The 17,350-nt window shown below is 48.6% G+C and overlaps 1 protein-coding gene across 1 annotated transcript in view; it reads left to right on the forward strand.

The window, feature by feature from the left end:
- Positions 1-17,311, forward strand: part of ARHGAP10 (Rho GTPase activating protein 10) — a 328,185-nt gene extending 310,874 nt beyond the window's left edge. Inside the window, exons 21-23 of the mRNA XM_065877114.1 lie at positions 8,898-9,050; positions 10,145-10,236; positions 17,118-17,311. Coding sequence (XP_065733186.1) covers positions 8,898-9,050; positions 10,145-10,236; positions 17,118-17,206 — 334 coding nt within the window. The 3' untranslated portion in view covers positions 17,207-17,311. The remainder of the gene's footprint in view (positions 1-8,897; positions 9,051-10,144; positions 10,237-17,117) is intronic.
- The last annotated feature ends 39 nt before the right edge of the window (positions 17,312-17,350 follow it).

The raw sequence follows: 17,350 nt of genomic DNA on the forward strand, positions 1-17,350 counted from the left end.
GGGTGAACTTCGTAAGATATGGGCTGACTAGGTCTAGTGGTGTCCTTTCTTGTCAAGGAGGGAAACCCCCCAGCAGACCCAGCATCCTGGGGGGTGAGGACTGAGTGTTCAGTGTGGTTGTATCCAACCTCAGAAGGTTCTGTCTTATCTGTGTTCGAGAGATTTCCTTCCGTGCCTTTCCTCCTCTCCCTGCCCACCTCCCTCCTTTTCCTCAAGGGGGACCAAGTTCTTGCTTTTACGTGCTGGCTCGATCTATTGGCTGTCTGCCTTCTGCATGGGAGGTGATCCTGAGCAATTAGTCAGGAGAGCTCCTGCTGCAGGAAAGCCCTGGGTGCTTGCAGATCGGCTTTTGGCACACAAAGGAGTCCCCACGCCGCAAAGCCAGTGAAGATGGAGGAAGGCGAGTGGGCTTTCCGAGCCCAGGGGAGTTTACCATCATTATCTTCACCTCTTCCAACTCTCCACTACGAAATGGATTCACATCTGATCCATCTCATCCAGGGGTGAGCAAACTGTGACCCACCACTGCCTGTTTTTTTTTTTAATAAATAAAGTTTTATTGGAACACAGCCACCCAGTCATTTACAATTGTGTCTGTGACTGCTTTCGTGCTGCTATGATGGCAGGGTTAAGTAGTTGCAAGACCTACAGCCTGCAGACCCTGAAGTATTTATCATCTGGCCTTTTGCAGAAAAAGTTTGCTGACCTCGATCTAATCTATAAACAAAACTGATCTTTTTGGGAAAGCCTACGCTCCTTAAAAACCAGTCTCAACAGTTGTGGTTAATTGCCATGTTTTAGATGGGCGGTCCAAGTGATTTTTAAATGTAACTCTTAGGAATCTTTTCATGTCATTGAACTAACCAGAAGTTTTCCTTATGGCTTTTGGATGCCTTCAAGTGTGTGCTCATAATTTCAAAAGGCTTTTTAGTGCTTCAGTGATTGAAAATTTTATTTGGGTTTATTCTTTTTACAACCTGTTGTTAAAAAAATTTATTTTGTAATAGTTTTAGATTTACAGAAAATTTACAAAGACAGTATAGAGAGTTCCCATAGACCCTTCACCCGGCTCTACTACTAACATCTTACACCAAACCATGGTACTTCGGTTAAAACCAGGAAATTCACATTGGTGCGATACTGTTACCTACAGACTTTATTTCTGTTTCACTAATTGTTTCACTCATGTCCTTTTGTTCCAGGATTCAGTCTTGGATCATATGCAGTCATACTGCACTTAGCAACTTTTTTCTCCCAATGGTGACATTTACTTAATATTTATAGTTTTCCCCCTTTGACAGAGTTCGTTGTCTTTTGGTAAAGAAAATGATTCATTGGTGAAGATGTAAGCTTGGAAAGCAGAGGCAATATACCTAATGCTCATAAGAAGGGCTTCGCCTGTTGAGTACTCACTGTTCTCCAGTCACTGCTGGGTGCTTTATACCTGTCATCTTATTTACATCTTACTGCCACCCAGCCTGTTAACACTTACTTTCATTTTAGCTAAGGAAACTGAGACCAGGGAGGTTGTTAACTCTCCCAAGTTTCAGTTGTGGCTGACTCTCAGCCAAGGCTGATAATGCCAGCTCTGCCCCAGCCTCTGAGAGTGAGAAGTGTCCTCCCCTCTCTCCCCATTCCCCTCCTGCCTTTTTTTTTTTTTTGCGGTACACGGGCCTCTCACTGTTGTGGCCCCTCCCGTAGTGGAGGGAAGGCTCAGTGGCCATGGCTCACGGGCTCAGCCGCTCCGCGGCATGTGGGATCTTCCCGGACCGGGGCACAAACCCGTGTCCCCTGCATCAGCAGGTGGACTCTCAACCACTGTGCCACCAGGGAAGCCCTGCCTCCTTTTTTTTAAAAAACAAAAAAAGAAACAAGCTGAGGGAGATTAGGAAACTGCAAATGGGCATACTGCCAGGGCTGTCTTTGGAACCCAGGGTCTGTGTAGAGTGGCGGTGTCTCATGCAGTTGTAATCGGTGTGATTAAAATCCTTCAGTCGCCCTGCCTGTGAGCATCTGATTCAGTGGACCTGCGCAGTGAGTGCCTCTGACTCTCCTGTGTCTCCATTCAGCTCCTTGTGTCCCACTCCAGCCGCTCGCTCGGAGGGACTTGAGGCTGTGAGCTCCGTGCGGTCTTGTCAAAACGGGGCTTTGACCCGACTTTGACCTTGAGTAAGTCACCGTCACCATTCTGCTCTCGGCTTCTCATGTGTCACGTGGAGCGGTAGCATAGCTGGGGATGAGTGAATTAACGCGTGCCGGTTGTGCCTGGCGCAGTGCCGACTGTGCCAGGATGTAGGGAGGGCGTGATGATACTGACAGTGGCGCCATGGGCTCCGGGCGGAAAGCCGCCCTGGCTGCCCACGTGGCAGCTGCTCCCTCCTCTGTTCTCCTGTGGGACCCTGGCCACCTCTCTGTTGTGTGGCGCTCATCACGCTGCGTCATGATCACCAGTTTGTCCTTCTCTTCTCACCTGACCGGGTGCTCATGGAAGAGAGCTGTTATAGTTCCCTGGGTGTCCCCAGGGCAGGCGTGGGGCCTGACAGGTAGTTCTCAGACCAAGAGTGATGAGCGAACAGGGTCCAGTTGGAGCCCTCCTCATGATCCGTGATGTCCTCCCGGCCCAGTGCTGTAGCTTATGGCCCCTTGTCACAGGTGCATGCTTCTCCCCACGGCTGTGTCCCTCACTGTGCTCACTTGGGACCAACAGCGTGCTGGCTGGGGAATTGCCCCTCTCTGGCACGTAAAGAAGAACGGTGGCATGTATATGAACAGAGATTTCCCATAATATACAGATTGACAATATTTCCTTCTGACTTTATTAACATTTTCAAACACTTTTGCCCAGGACAGCTGTTCTAGACTTATGCTGTACGTTGTTTCCCAGCCTGGAATGAAAGATCATTTCACTAATGTGTTAGCTTCTGCTCGGAGACTTTGCAAATGAGGTTTTAAAATCTTTCCTTCCGGTGCAAACTTCTGATTTGATGCCGACATCATAAAAGCCATCGTCAAATATCTTGGTATTTGGGGGATTTAATCATTTCAGAGAAGCAGTCGTTTCTTTTCCTGATGTGTATCCTCCCTCAAACGCTAAATTATGCTCTGTGCTCCCAGAGCCTGGAATCGGGCACTTGTATTGCGAGCACTGCCCAGAGCCTGACCTGCCTATGCTTTGCAAGAAATGTTTGTTAGAGGCAGACGTTCTCTGGTGACTGGTGCAGCTGTTGTCGAATTTTAACAGTTAAGACCCTAAGTCCCCTCCCCCATTTCTGAAATGTTTGTGCTTTTCTGCTGCCAAAAAGTTTTTTTTAATATGCATGGCACGTGGAGTCTGGTATTGGAGACGATCGGGTCACAGTTTGAATCCCAAGCAGCATATACCACTGATTTGTTACATTTTCAGAAAAATGAACTCTGTAAAGTGTACGCATACACAGAAATGGTCATAATTTCATGTTATTGAGGGTTTATTCCTCCCCATCGTGAAAGCTACACGGTCTTTCCCTGACGCGCAGACCTGTTTTGCCAAGGCAAGAGTGTTGTTAGTGGAGAGAATTCGCTCGTCACCTTCACAAATGTGTGTTCCACTCCACCTGCCCCGCCCCCGGGCAGGAGACTTCCCATTGCCTTAGGAATACCAGGTAGCCTTCCAATGTCAGAAAGTTTTCGAGGATGAGTTTCTGAGTTAGCAGGAGGAAATCTCGGTGTTTTTAGTGAAACCCTCTTGTTTCCATTTCTTCCTTTTCTTTGAGAAGGAAACATTTCTCCTCAAAGGGGGGTTGGCTCTTTTGCCCCGAAGACAGAGAGGAGTCATGATGCTTTGAGTCTAGTGTGTGAAATTGGGAAGAGAGCAGAGAAACAGATTCGTATTTCTCTGGAATTTATTTCTGTTTTGGTAAATGTGGTTTCTGAGCTTTTCAGGAAGAGTAGACTTCTGCCTGCATTTTTGCAAACCACAGCTTGGCTTTCAGGAAACATGGCACTTTAGGTGCTTGTTTATCATTGCTCATCAGCTCCTTATTCAATAAAATCAGTGGTTTCTGATCATGACGGTCTTGGTCATCAAAAATCCATAGTCAAAGGGGCAGGAGGAAGAAGGAATTAAATCGTTTCATTTTTTTTTTTTTTCTAATGCTTAAATTTGGGACGTGGTAGGAGAGAACACTTGAAGTATTCCATGTGTTCTAGCAGGCAATGGGCTTTTGAATTCTAAGATCACATACCAGTTTTGATCGTTAACCCGAAGACTTTCTTAGCCAGGGTTCTCCTCTGAACCACAGAATACAAAACATGACCTGGGTATTTTCTCAGTGCTCCCAAGGATGCTGTCAAGAACTGTGACATCTGAAATTCGACTCTGCTTTGCAGGGTCCCGCGTTGGCCTGCCATGATTCCAAGGATGCTGGCAGAAGACATTGGGCTCCTGGTCAGAGTTAAAGGACTGTACTAATCACGGCCGTAGCAGTCCTCAGAGTATTAATCCAAGTCCCAGTTGCCAAAGGGTGATGCCCCGTGGCCCAGATAACTCCTGCCTGTGGAGTGTTAGCAAGAGAGAAACCCAGCGCTCAGGAAAAACACATCTTTTATGACGGACAGTAAAGCCTGCTCTTCACTCCAGAGGAAGACACAACTTTATCTTCCAAGGCTCTGTGCTCTAAAAGCATCCTTGAAAAGATAATCCATCCTTTGCTCACTAGAAGTGCAGAAACACCAGAGACCCATATTGAATTGTCTCCCAACACATGGGTAGCTAGAACAGTTCTAGACATGCAGGAGAGGTGTTAATTCATTATGTATGTCTATGCCTCAGGACGCCTTCTCTCCGGAGGCCCAGGCTGAGAAAAACTGCTAGACCTTTGCTCTGGGCTGCCGTTTCCCAAATGCCTAGGGTTCCTCTAAAATGGTTTAAGTCAAAGAAGAGAAAGACAATGCCAGAAATTCTCCTTTAAAAGGAATACTTTACTGCTTTTTGAGAAAATTATAAGTATTATCTTTTAAAGAATTAAATAGTTAAAAAATATTTTTTGATCCTTATGACCAAAAAGCAAAATAAAACCCAAATTCTGGAAAGTAGGAGATGGTTTATATAAAGAAACTCATGTTTACTATTTCTTGCCTTCCAAAAAAAAAAAAAAAAAAAGTTGGCAGGTTGCTTTTGGAGACACCTGTGAAACGTCATCTGGCCTCTGCTGGCTGAGGCCAGAATTCAGGTCTTACGTCTTGAGTGTATTTAACTGCTTCCTACCTCATCCCACTCCTTCCCAGCGAAGAAGCCCATGGAAATTTTCTTGTATCCTCATGGCTACTTGGCTCCGTTTCCTGAACTTTTTTTGGCTGGGCAGGTCTCCTCTTTCACAGGACTTAGTTCTCCACATGACTTAGGATACCTCCTCCCCATATTAGAGGCGAATATGAATAGTCCAGTCTGCAAAGTTCATGCCCACAGAGAAGTCCCGAGCAGAGGCTTCTGAGACACTGTGGGGAAACCCAGGGACTCAAATACAGAAATTTAGGTCTAAGTGGGAAGCCTGAAAAGACTCTCTTGGCGAACCAGTGAGTGTGGGATCACATAGCACATCTGTGTGTTGACAGAAAACAGAAAAATCACAGAGAACAAACCAAGAAGCAAGAAAGGTTCATGTTGCGAGCTTGACTCTGGACAAGGATGGGTGACTCTGAGTTCCTGTTTTGGGACAGGGTGGAGAAAGCCGAGCTAAGGATAGACCCTTACCTTCTGCACCTGCTATTCCAACAATTCTTTCACTTGCCAGGAGGAGTATTTCCCTTTACAAAAAAAAAACAAAACATTTCTTTTTATTTTATTTTTTTTTTTGCGGTACACGGGCCTCTCATTGTTGTGGCCTCTCCTGTTGCGGAGCACAGGCTCCGGACGCGCAGGCTCAGCGGCCATGGCCCACGGGCCCAGCCGCTCCACGGCATGTGGGATCTTCCCGGACCAGGGCACAAACCCGCGTCCCCTGCATCGGCAGGTGGACTCTCAACCACTGCGCCACCAGGGAAGCCCAACATTTCTTTTTAAAAAGAAAGATGTGAGGATGAAGCAGATCGTAGCTGTAAAATTTATGACCTTTACTTTTAAAGAGCCTTATAAATACGCACACTGTTAGCTTATCTTCATCCCGTAGCTGTCCTCCCTCTCAGCAGATAGATGGCCGTCGTTTCATCACTTGACTATTTATGACCAGAAAGGGTTGGTTCGGGTCGGGTAAACCACCTCATCCTCCACCACCACCAGCACCCACCAACGCCTTGAGTAATTGCTGGGAGATAACATGTCAGTTGTTTGGCTAACTATGGTCTTAAATTCTCTGTCAGAGCTTCACTCACGCCATCCTCTCCCTTCCTGATTAGTAAGAAGAACTCATTAAAGTTTCATTTTCTGTTGAAGAATGGAGTGACTTTTGCTGTTGGTGATAAAGATCACCTTGAGATTTCTAGGTGTCTTCGCTTGGTATGAAGTAGGTTTTATGACTTCCAAATGAATGGCTGGATAGGGGGATTGTAAATAAGCTGTTCAGAGAATAATGTTTTTAAAATGTTCCTCCTCCCCCCCCTTTTCTGATCAGAGTAAAGACAACCTTCTGTGTACTAAATATCTATCAAGTCAGTAATGCAGTATTTCACAGGCCTGGTGTATAATACTAGTTGTAGTGTTAGCACATGTGAACTGGCTGCTTCAGATGTGGCTTGAAGACTTCCTGTGCCAAGCCCTCTGCCCGACTTTGTGAATCTACACAAAGAGTTAACCCAGCTGCTCTCAACCCAGAGGCAAGAGAAATGTCTGAAACCAACACAGAACAACTCATGCTGATCGGCCCTCCCGTTTATTGGTGTGACGGGCCTTCAGAGAACGTCTGTGACTTAGAGAGCCCAGAGGAGAAGAACTGGAGGAGGCAGCTGGAGCTGAGCCGGGGGGAGGGGACAGATTGGAGCCAGCAGAGGAGCGGAAGAGCCTCAGGGGGGAGGAGGGGAAGTCAGGGGAGCAGAGCTGTGGGCTGAGCCGCCAGGCTGCCAGGGCAGGTAGGAGAGCACACCTGTTCCTGGGGAGGCACACGGGGTGGACTGGGTCTTACCCAGGTGGCTGAATGTGGCTGATGGAACTGGCGGAATGGGAGGCCTGGGGCTAGGGCCTTGGCTAGGAGAGCTCCGCCGTGACACCGGCATGAGCAGCGAGATTGGGATCGTCTCCTGTTCATGACGAGAGCGTAGAGAAAGGAACAGCCTGGGAGCTTTCTGCAGTAAAAATGGACAGGACATGGTGTTAGTTCTGCTTTAGAAGAAGAATCAAAGATAACACTCAGTAATATGGAAGGACACAGAAGCTGCTTGTAGAGACTGGTTTTAGCCAAAGAGGGTGAATTTGAGGTGAGGGGCGTCTGGATATAGCAGCATTGAATACATATGTGTTGAAAATCCACTTGAGTAAAACGAGAAGCTTTCAGCACTGTGCTTTTAAAGCAAGCTTCGTAGACCATAGTCACAAGCCTCCAGTTTTGAAATCATTGAAGAATAATTTATTCAGATCAACACGTATTTTTCGAACCCTCCACGTTTAGAGGCCCCTCCATGAGTCTGTCTGCTGACCTTTTTACATTAACTTATTTTCAAAATTGGCAGCTATTAGGGAATGTTAAGGTCACCAAAGATTAACTGTTCATTGGTTTCTCCCTTAAAGGCTAGTCTTTGGTCCACTCTGCAGGAATCTTGATTCCCAGTGGCATTCTGTTCTGAGTTGCCACATGTATGTGACCAGATGAAAGAGCTTTATTTTTTTATTGGAGTGTAGTTGCTTTACAAAGTTGTGTTAGTTTCTACTGTACGGCAAAGTGAATCAGCTATATGTATACGTATATCCCCTCTTTTTTGGATTTCCTTCTCATTTAGGTCACCACAGAGCATTGAGTTGAGTTCCCTGTGCTATACAGTAGGTTCTCATTAGTTATCTGTTTTATGCATAGTATCAATGGTGTATATATGTCAGTCCCAGTCTCCCGGTTCATCCCATCCCCGCTTGGTATCCATACCTTTCTCCTCTGTGTCTGTGTCTCTATTTCTGCTTTGTAAATAAGATTGTCTATACCAATTTTTTCAGATTCCACACATATGCCTTAATATACGATATTTGTTTTTCTCTTTCTGACTTACTTCACTCTGTATGACAGTCTCTGGATCCATCCACGTCTCAACAAATGACCCAATTTCGTTCCTTTTTATGACTGAGTAATATTCCATTGTATATATGGACCACATCTTCTTTATCCCTTTGTCTGTCGATGGACATATAGGTTGCTTCCATGACCTGACTATTGTAAATAGTGCTGCAATGAACATTGGGGTGCATGTGTCTTTTTGAATTATGGTTTTCTCTGGGTATATGCCCAGTCGTGGGATTGCCGGGTCATATGGTAGTTTTATTTTTAGTTTTCTAAGGAATCTCCGTACTGTTGTCTGTAATGGCTGTACTAATTTAGACATTAAAAGGCCACTGTTGAATATTCAGAGCTATAGGTCATGGGCTTGATTGTAGATTCTTTTGACTTTCCTTATAAGCAGAAAACATGAATACCTCAAAAGTCCAAGCAACTAGTCTTGGCTGTTGGATTCTGGTGTTGTAATTAGTGCACCAGTATGCTGCTAGGTTGGACAAGACTAGATCTTCTCCACAAACCTGAAGAAGTACAATGAGGCATCTCTAGTTTTGGGGTGTGGCTCTTGGGGCTACAGACCTGGGAGGAGGTGGAGAGGACTCTGTCCCTTTCAGTCATCAGGAGAGAGAAAGGAACTATCACCCTAGTCATTGAGGGATGGGGTGTCGTGTATTTGGTGTTCCGTGGCCTTTATACTATTAATCCTGTTCTTCAAACTTCCACACTTAGCCCAAGCCAGGCCCGATCATCCACGGTCCAGTGGCTTAACCCTCAGTCACCAATCACACCGAGCTGCAACCCAGCCGTTACACCTCCTTCACCCAAGCTGTCGTCTTTCCCCCTCTCTCTTCCTGCCGCCGTAGCGGACAAGCCACCTGAAAGGTACGTGGTTTGGGGTGTGATGTAGAATGTGAGGGTGGCACACAGAGGGGCTTGATCAACCTGAGCAACTTCTTGTGCTCCCCACATGGAAGAAGTTTCCGGTCTCCTGGACTTCGTGGACGACATTTGCAACCTTGCCTTAGACTTAAAGGTTCAAGTACATTCTTAGAGATTTGCCTTATGTGAGACCTGCTTGAACCTACTCTTTTTGGTGCTGGTTATGCATTTATGAAACCACGTATTTTGCAAGAACTTTCTATACGTGAATAGAAAGCACATGGTTTGTTTTAAAGGAAGGTAAATGGGGCACTGGAAACTGTAATTAACACAGCTCTTTAATGGGCCAGTGGTGCAGAGGCCAGAGGTGCTGACCCTTTAGCAAAGCCCTTCCTCCGGGACAGCAGGCTGAGGCTCTTCTCCCCATCAGTGACTTCCCCTGCTCCGGTGAGGTGGGCTGCTTCCTTCTGCCTCGGTGTGCGTCTGGCTGACAGCCTGCTTTCCATCCTTCCCCACTGTGTTCTTTTCCCACAAGAACACACAGGATGTTTTGACAAGTGTTGAGAAGCCAAGCCTGATGCACCTTTTGGGGGCGAGACCCAGCTGAGAGCAATGAGCCCCTTCCAGGGTGGCGTGAAAGCAGAGGGTCACTGTAGACAGATGGGTGTCCGAGGTGCGTGGCTGGAGCCACTTACTGTCCGTGTGCCTCTGCCCTTCAATGCCTCACCTTCGGTCTCAAGACACCGGTGCTTTTCCTTAATAGATAAACCGAAATGCTTCAGAAATAAACATGACCTGTGGTTCTAATAACGCTGAGTGAGAGGGGAGGGCGTCCCACTGAGCGGAGAGGAGAAGTAGGTGAAGAGGTTCAGGGAAAGCTTCTCGGAGAGGCTCCCTAAAGAAAGATTGGGGTTTGAAACCTGTCATTTACTTGACAGTCAAGTGCTGTGGTTTGCCCGATGTTCCCTTTCCCGCTGATTTCCTTTTTGGAAGGAGCTGCCGTGCTGGTGACATAGAAATGAGATTTGGGTGATGTGGGCGGGGGAAAGGTGAGGTTTCTCATGTTTCACTTGATGCCTTGCATGTTCCCTCTTCAGCGTCATCAGTCGGAAGGCCCGGGCAGTGTACCCGTGTGAAGCAGAACACAGCTCGGAATTGTCTTTTGAAATAGGAGCGATTTTTGAGGACGGTAAGTGTTAGCGGGAGCTTCGTGGGAGGCTGTCTTCTGCCGGCGCAGAGGGTCTACCACCCAGAGCACACAGGCGGTCCCTGGCTGTGGGTTTGTCAGGAGTAGAAGTCTGTCCCTTGATGCTTTGGACGGGCGAGAGCCTGCCCACCTGGCTCCCAGGAACCGAACGCCAGGGGGCTGTGGTTGCCCACTTCCGCTTTAATCTTGGTTATTCTCCGGCTCTTGTAACTCTTGAGGGTCTTCGTTTGGGATATCTTTCTCCTGATGTAGAGAAGCCGGTGCCACTTGGAGTCAAGAAATGTTTGTGATTTGCATCCTCTGTGTTCCTCCCTCATCGTCCCCGCCCTAGCCTCCTGAATGCTTCAGGTTCACCAGCTCTGGGCTACAGACAAGTGCTCTGTCGACCAATTTTGGTTTATTATCCCCTTACCATTCTTTTGCTTTACATGAGTTTCGCCTGTTTGAATAGTGCGTGAATCTCTAGTTACGGGTATTGATTCTGCATACTGAAACCAGGGTATAGATTTTTGTTTGCATGTTTAATAGTCACACACAAGCATTGAGGAGCTATGCCCGGCTTCAGATTGCACAAATTCCTCCCATGGTTCAGTGTACATCTCTTCCCTCCCCCTCGATTTCTTCCTTCCCCGTCCTCCTCATTATGACATTCATTGGTTGCTATGGAAACAGTGATGTTGTGTGGGGGCAGAGCTGCCCAAAAGGGTTCTAGAGAGGCAGCGAGGACCTTTGATGCTTGGAATGGAATGGTTGATTAGCCAGAATGTTTGGAATATATGGAGTGTATCAACACAACGCCTGGTGCTATATTGTCAGTAACGCGGCATGAGCTGGTGATTGTTTTTTAGAAAGCAAGTTGCCTCATTTAGAGTAGATGTCTATATCTGTGTGATACGTACTCTGGAGAGCCAGAGACTCCTGATAGTGTCAGAAAACAAACAACAAAAAACCCCACATATGACAGAATTATACTTCGTGGAGAAATTTTGCTCTTGGAGTAGAAGCAAGAACAGTCCTCTTGTCACCATAACATATATGCATGCCGTTGTGGCAGGAGAGCCAGTTAGCTGCCCTCCTCCAGGCCCGTCGTGTACGGGCACCCACATGGCAGAAGGGAAAGCGGAGAGCACTGAAACCCGCCATTTAGGAAATGAGGGTGAATTTTGGCGCCGTGTGGTTGGTCAGATTTGTTCGGGGCCTCAGAACACAGTGTTGTTCATGTGATACTTACCTTGGTGGAAGGTGTATCTATTAGAATGCCTTTGGCTGCAAGTAACAGATAGAGCTGGTTAAATCAGTCACGAAAGTGAGTTCGCTCACGCACGAAGAAGTCTGCACGTGGGGAGCTCCAGGGGCTGGTTAATCACCTTTTCAAAGATGTCAGCCAAGACCGCAGTGTTTCCATCTCTGCTTATGGACAGAGGCCCCTGGCTGCTTCCCCCGTGCGGGTGGGATGGCTGTCCCAGTTCCAGGCCTCATGGCCACACTCAACCCTAGCAGAAGGGGGTTGCCTCATCCTTGTGTTCTTTTTTGAAGCATGAGAAAACTCTTTCAGAACATCCTTCCTAGGTGACCTGCTCTCACGTCTCAATAGCAAGAATGAGGTCATGTGCTCCCCTTAAAGTCATTGCCAGCCAGGACGTCAGATCAGTCAGCACCACACTGGGTCCAGAGGCTTCTCCTCTGGGCACGCAGACATGGGAATGGGGTTCAGGACCCCAATCAAATCCGGTTCTGCCAACTTGGATATTGGGAAAGGCCGGTAGATGTCTGACGCGGGACACTGAAGTTCTGCACTTTTAAAGTCCCTCAGTGACTTGCAGGAGACCTCCTAAGAAAAATAGTGTGTGCGTAGGTGTGTGTGTGTCTGTCTGTCTGTCTGTCTCTCTCTCTGTATATACTCATATGCATGTATACACACACATACAGGCATACACACACATATCTCAGTGTGCTTCGGGAACAGGAGAGTGATTGGTAGCAGGTAGCTATCAACTCTGCACTTACTTTGCCTGAGGTCAGTTGGCTTTTCCACTTGCTCTGTGACCCTGGACAAGTTCCTTAAGTTCTCTCTGCATCAGCCTCTCCACCCTAATCCACAAGGATGTCCACGCGTGTGGTGATGTGTCAGGGCAGCATTTCGGGTCCCGTGTGTAGCACATTGTGGAGGATGTTGCCAACCTTGGAGCCTCACTTGGCGCACTGTGCACCTGGCTTCGTTTTGAGCCAGGGCACGTACCACTCAGATTCTGGGCTCTGTGGCGCTGGCGTCCTCAGGTCCTCCCCCAGGCCAGCTGCTCTAGAGACGCTCGTTGATGTGTTGACACCTTCCCCATGCAGGAGCACGTGCACATCTCATTTGATGTGAGCTCCTTGCCTTGCAGCCCCTGCATCCCACTCCTGTTGCCAAAGATACGCACGGGGACCACGATCGGAACCCACATCCCCAAACTTACTGTTTCTTAGGGTGGTTCTTAAAGGTCACAGGAAATGGAAGACCCTTAAGCAGGATTTATTCTTTTCTGGGTGTTTGTACCTTCATCTTCTGTGCATAGTTGATCTCTTAGCAGAGACTTGATAACTAGTTAGAAGTGTTTGCTCAGAGCACGTCTAGTGATGCCTTTCTTTGAACGGCTGCGGCTCTTCCCTTCCGATGCCGGACGCAGGCCGGGCCGGAGCAGCAGCTCCCCTGGCCTCAGCTGCCGTTGCTCCAGGCGGCCACTGTTTATAGCTCAGCCACTGGAGTGTCGCTGGGAACATGTCCTTCCTGCAGACCAGGGATACTTAGCGTCACTGAAATGCCTAAGACGTTTTTTTCTGTGTCCATCTGGAGTCTTCCAGCTACCATAAATGCTCTTGCTCTTGCCTGGCCAGCCGTTCTTGTCCCTCGTGCAGGCAACAAAGGAAATTGGCTTACGCCATTCAGTGGCCTTTGGAGTAGACAAAATCCAGGTCAAAGTGGCCCCTGGGCCGCATTGTCAGTAGTCACGCCGTTGCGAACATATACAACAGTAGGAAATCCTGACCCAGAGTGTGGAAGGGAAAGGGATCTTTAGTAATCACCTTGCCCCATAACTGTCCCTTGCTCTTCGCTCTTACCGTGTGGGCCTGGACTTAGTTTAAATTCTAAGCTGAAGATTCATTTCTATAGTAGACGCACTAATGCTTAGCCGTTGCTCTGGGGCAGTGCCTCCCATATCCTCCAGGGGGCGCCGTGTGTAAGGTCTCAGGGCAGCTGATGTGCGTGTGTCAGCCAGAGGCCAGTGCCCTTTTCTCTGGGCCTGGGGAACCTCAGAAATACGTTACCTTGGAGACCAGTCAGTTCTGCTCTCTTTCCTGATAGGTGGCCCTGCAGCTGCCGGACCCACCAGTCCAAGCAGCGAGTGGTCTCCGTCCCCAGGGCTGCCTGGCATTAGGATCTCCAAGGTCTGGCTCTCTCTGGGCAGGGAGACTGGCTGCCTTGTTTGCCAGACTTTGTTCATTTCTAACCTGGAGACAGGATCTGTCCATTGTTTGGGGAGCAGGTGTGGCCCAGATTCATCTTTAAAAGCTGCTGGTGATTCATTTTAAAGTCCTCAGATATATAAAGAGCAATCCTTGGAAGACAGCTTGCCATTATCTTAGAAAGTTGACCCTCTTATAGACCCCACAACCTAACAATTGTGTTCTTATATATATCCCTAACATGAGGGAATCTTAAAAAACTCATTTTAAGTAAAAAAAATTAAGTGCAAGAAGCTTCTGTAGTGTATGATTCTGGTTCAACTCACAAACAAACAAAATAAGTAGTATATTATTAGGGATATAAACGTACGTGATGAACCTGTGTTTGAACCATTGCTGGGGTAAGACAGTGAGAAACACACCATTGAAGCTGCCGATCCCCTTGGAGCAGGGGGAGGGTGTGAGGGGGGAGGGCAGCACACAGGAATGAGCCCAGGACGGAGGCGTCCATGTCGGCTGCAGTTCTTGAGTTGCGTGTGGGTTCCTGCTATTTGTTGTGTAATGATGGTTTAGATATTTGTTATTCATATTGTTTGCATCATGCTAAAAAATACCCCAAGCTGAGACCAGATTCTGTTCTGGAGAAAGCTTCTCACAAAGTATTCTTGTCCCTAGCTCAGTGTCCTTGTTATGGGATGGTAAATCAGGAGGCCATGGAGAAACCACCGTGAGATACCACCTTACAACCTATTAGGATGGTCGTTATCAAAGATACGGAAAATAACGAGTGTTGGTGAGGATGTGAAGAAATTGGTACCCCAGTGCGTGGCCGGTGGGAATGTAAAATGGTGCAGCTGCTGTGGAAGAGAGTGGGGTAGGTCCTCAGAAATTAATCATAGAATTACCACGTAGTCCAGTAATTCCTCTTCTGGATATGTAGCCCAAAGAGTTGAAAGCAGAGACTCAAACAGATTTGTACACCCATGTGCATAGCTGCATTATTCACGATAGCCAAAAGGTAGGAACAGCCCACATGTCCGCCGACAGACGAATGGATAAACAAAATGTGGTCTATACATATAATAGTGTACTCATCCATAAAAGGGATGAAATTCTGACACACGCTGCAACATGGATGAACCTGGAGGACATTATGCTAAGTGAGATAACCCAGTCACCAAAGGACACAGATTGTATGATTCCACTGATATGAAATATCTGTAGTAGGCATATGCTCGTGAAGACAGAAAATAGAATAAAGGTTACCAGGAGCTTGGGGAGGGGGAGTGGGGAGGTAGTGTTTAATGGGGACAGAATTTCAGTTTGGGAAGATGAAGGAGTTCTGGAAGTGGAGAGGGGTGATGGTTATACAGCAACGTGAATGTACTTAATGCCACTGAACTGTGCACTTAAACACGGTTCCAGTGGTTACATATCTCCACACATATGTTACATATATTTTACTGCAAGTAGAAAAGATGATAGCAGGCGGTATTGGTGTGACCGTCATCACATACTCATCAGGTTCTTAACGATGTGAGCCTTGCCCGGGGCCAACGCAGCTCGTTAGTGGCAGGACAGGGTCTATGGCGTAGGCGGTAGCTGGCACAAGGTTAGTGCTCCCCGGTGTGTGCCAAGTGAGTGCTGTACTCTTTGCTGTGTGTCGTGGGAGTCTTCAGTGAGCAGCCTCTTGGTGTGGGGCGTGGAGCTACCGACCCGCCCTGTCCCCACGGGAGATGGTGGCCAGGTGGCATCCCAGCATGCGGGGACGAGTGGATTCGGTCCTCATTCCTCTCCCATGGTCACTACCTCCCTGAGTGTTTGAGGAAAGGATCTACTCGGCCCCCGGACCCCCACCCCGCATTGCACGACCTCTGGGTGCCCTTCCCATAGAATCCAGTCCTTTTCCCCAACAGGGGCTGTGCTCCGATGGCATTGCCAGCGTGGGATTAAGTGAGAGCCCTTAAAAACCCTGCTGTGAGGAACGATGTCGGGGTAAAAGGGTGCGAAGAAAGGGGTGCCACCAGGTCACCTGGAGGGCGCATCTCTGGTTCATTTGTTTATTCATCCTTTCAGCAAATCATCCTGGTCTAGACTAGGAGGGAGGGTCCTGTGTGTGGGGGGTGGGGGGAATGAGTAGGGGCACATATGGTGGCTCTGACCTGATCTGGAGCATTGGGAGTGGTCTCGGAGGGAGGGGATACCTCAGCTGGTATCTGAAGGGCAAGGAGGGTTGTCCAGGCATAAACGGGGAGGAAAGCAGAGGACCGGCCATGCAGAGGTTGGACTGTGGGTTGCTACACAGGAGTGGGTTATGAACCCCATTTGCTGAGTTGCCATCAGGATTGAAAAATAATAGAAAAGAGTGCATCACACATAGTGAGGAAGTACTGTTCCGTGAAGCGTTTGTGTATTGGGCACGTGGACGTGTGTGCTGGGTTCCAGCTACACAGTCAGCCGTCTTCTGATGGGTTGCGGTCATGGCTGCCTTGCTTGGCCAGCTCCCGACTTAGTCTGCTGATCCAGCCCGCACCTCCCCTTTCTTCTACATGCACGGCTGCCACATCGGCTCCTGGCCATGGCCGAGGCCTGAGTCGGGGCCTGCCCACAGCTGGGGGTTACTGGATGCTTCTAAACCCTGGTGATGAATGTTTGGACCCTGTGCCCTTTGCTGTCTAGCCTGCGGTCACTGTCCTGTGTGTCCGTCGTGGCTCTTTGTGGAACGTGCTGGGCACTGTGCCCAGCTGTGGAAGGTCTCACCCTGCCCTCAGGAGTTCCCCGTCCAGGTGACAGTCAGACAGGTGCCCAGATGATGCCGGTGAGACCTGGCAAGTGCCGAGAATGGCCGAGGAAGACTCCCCAGAGGACAGGGCATCTGGGGTCTCTGACGAGGAAGAATTCCCCAGTGAAGAAGTCGGGAAAGGCATGTCAGCAGATGGCGGCGCTGCAGATACAGAGGTTTAGAGGCTCGGCCGGGGCTTTCTCTGGATGATTCTCTGTGGGTGACCCGCATGATGTGCTTGTGGGCGAGTGACTGGTGGCTCAGGAGGTAGCAGGGCCAGGTGCCCGGGCAAGCTTGGGTTTGTTCCTACAGACAGTGGATGTTATGCAGGGCAGTGCCATGTCCAGCTGTGTGTTCTGGAAGGTTCATTGAGCTCCTTTGTGCACCGTGGATTGGGAAGGACCTGACCGGAAGCTGGGGGACCGGTTAGGAGGCTGTGGCGTGAAGACAGGTGAAGGCTGGGGTGACCAGGGGGGCACCTATAAATAACTCTTGTGCAGATTTGTAACCAGACATCCCAGGAATGGCCCCCGTTTCGGTGTTGGTTGAGCCTTTAAGACCCACAGCGGTGCAGTGAGTTCCCAGGCGGAAAGTACCCGGGAGCATTTTGGTAAAAAGGATTTCTCTTCCTTTTCAGTGCAAACCTCAAGAGAACCTGGCTGGCTGGAAGGGACTTTGAATGGCAAGAGGGGCCTGATTCCACAGAATTACGTCAAGCTTCTGTAGCAACTGGCCTGTGAGGGCCCCGCTGCAGACCCTGGCCCCCGAGGACCTGCCTGTGGGGTGTGAGCACCGTCTTCCCCCCAGGTGAACCCACAGCCACCTGGACACGTGGCAATGACAGATCACGGACTGGCACTCCAGGGGTGG

This window comes from Phocoena phocoena, chromosome 5 (genome assembly GCF_963924675.1).
Source record: "Phocoena phocoena chromosome 5, mPhoPho1.1, whole genome shotgun sequence".
NCBI classification, from domain to species: Eukaryota; Metazoa; Chordata; class Mammalia; order Artiodactyla; family Phocoenidae; genus Phocoena; species Phocoena phocoena.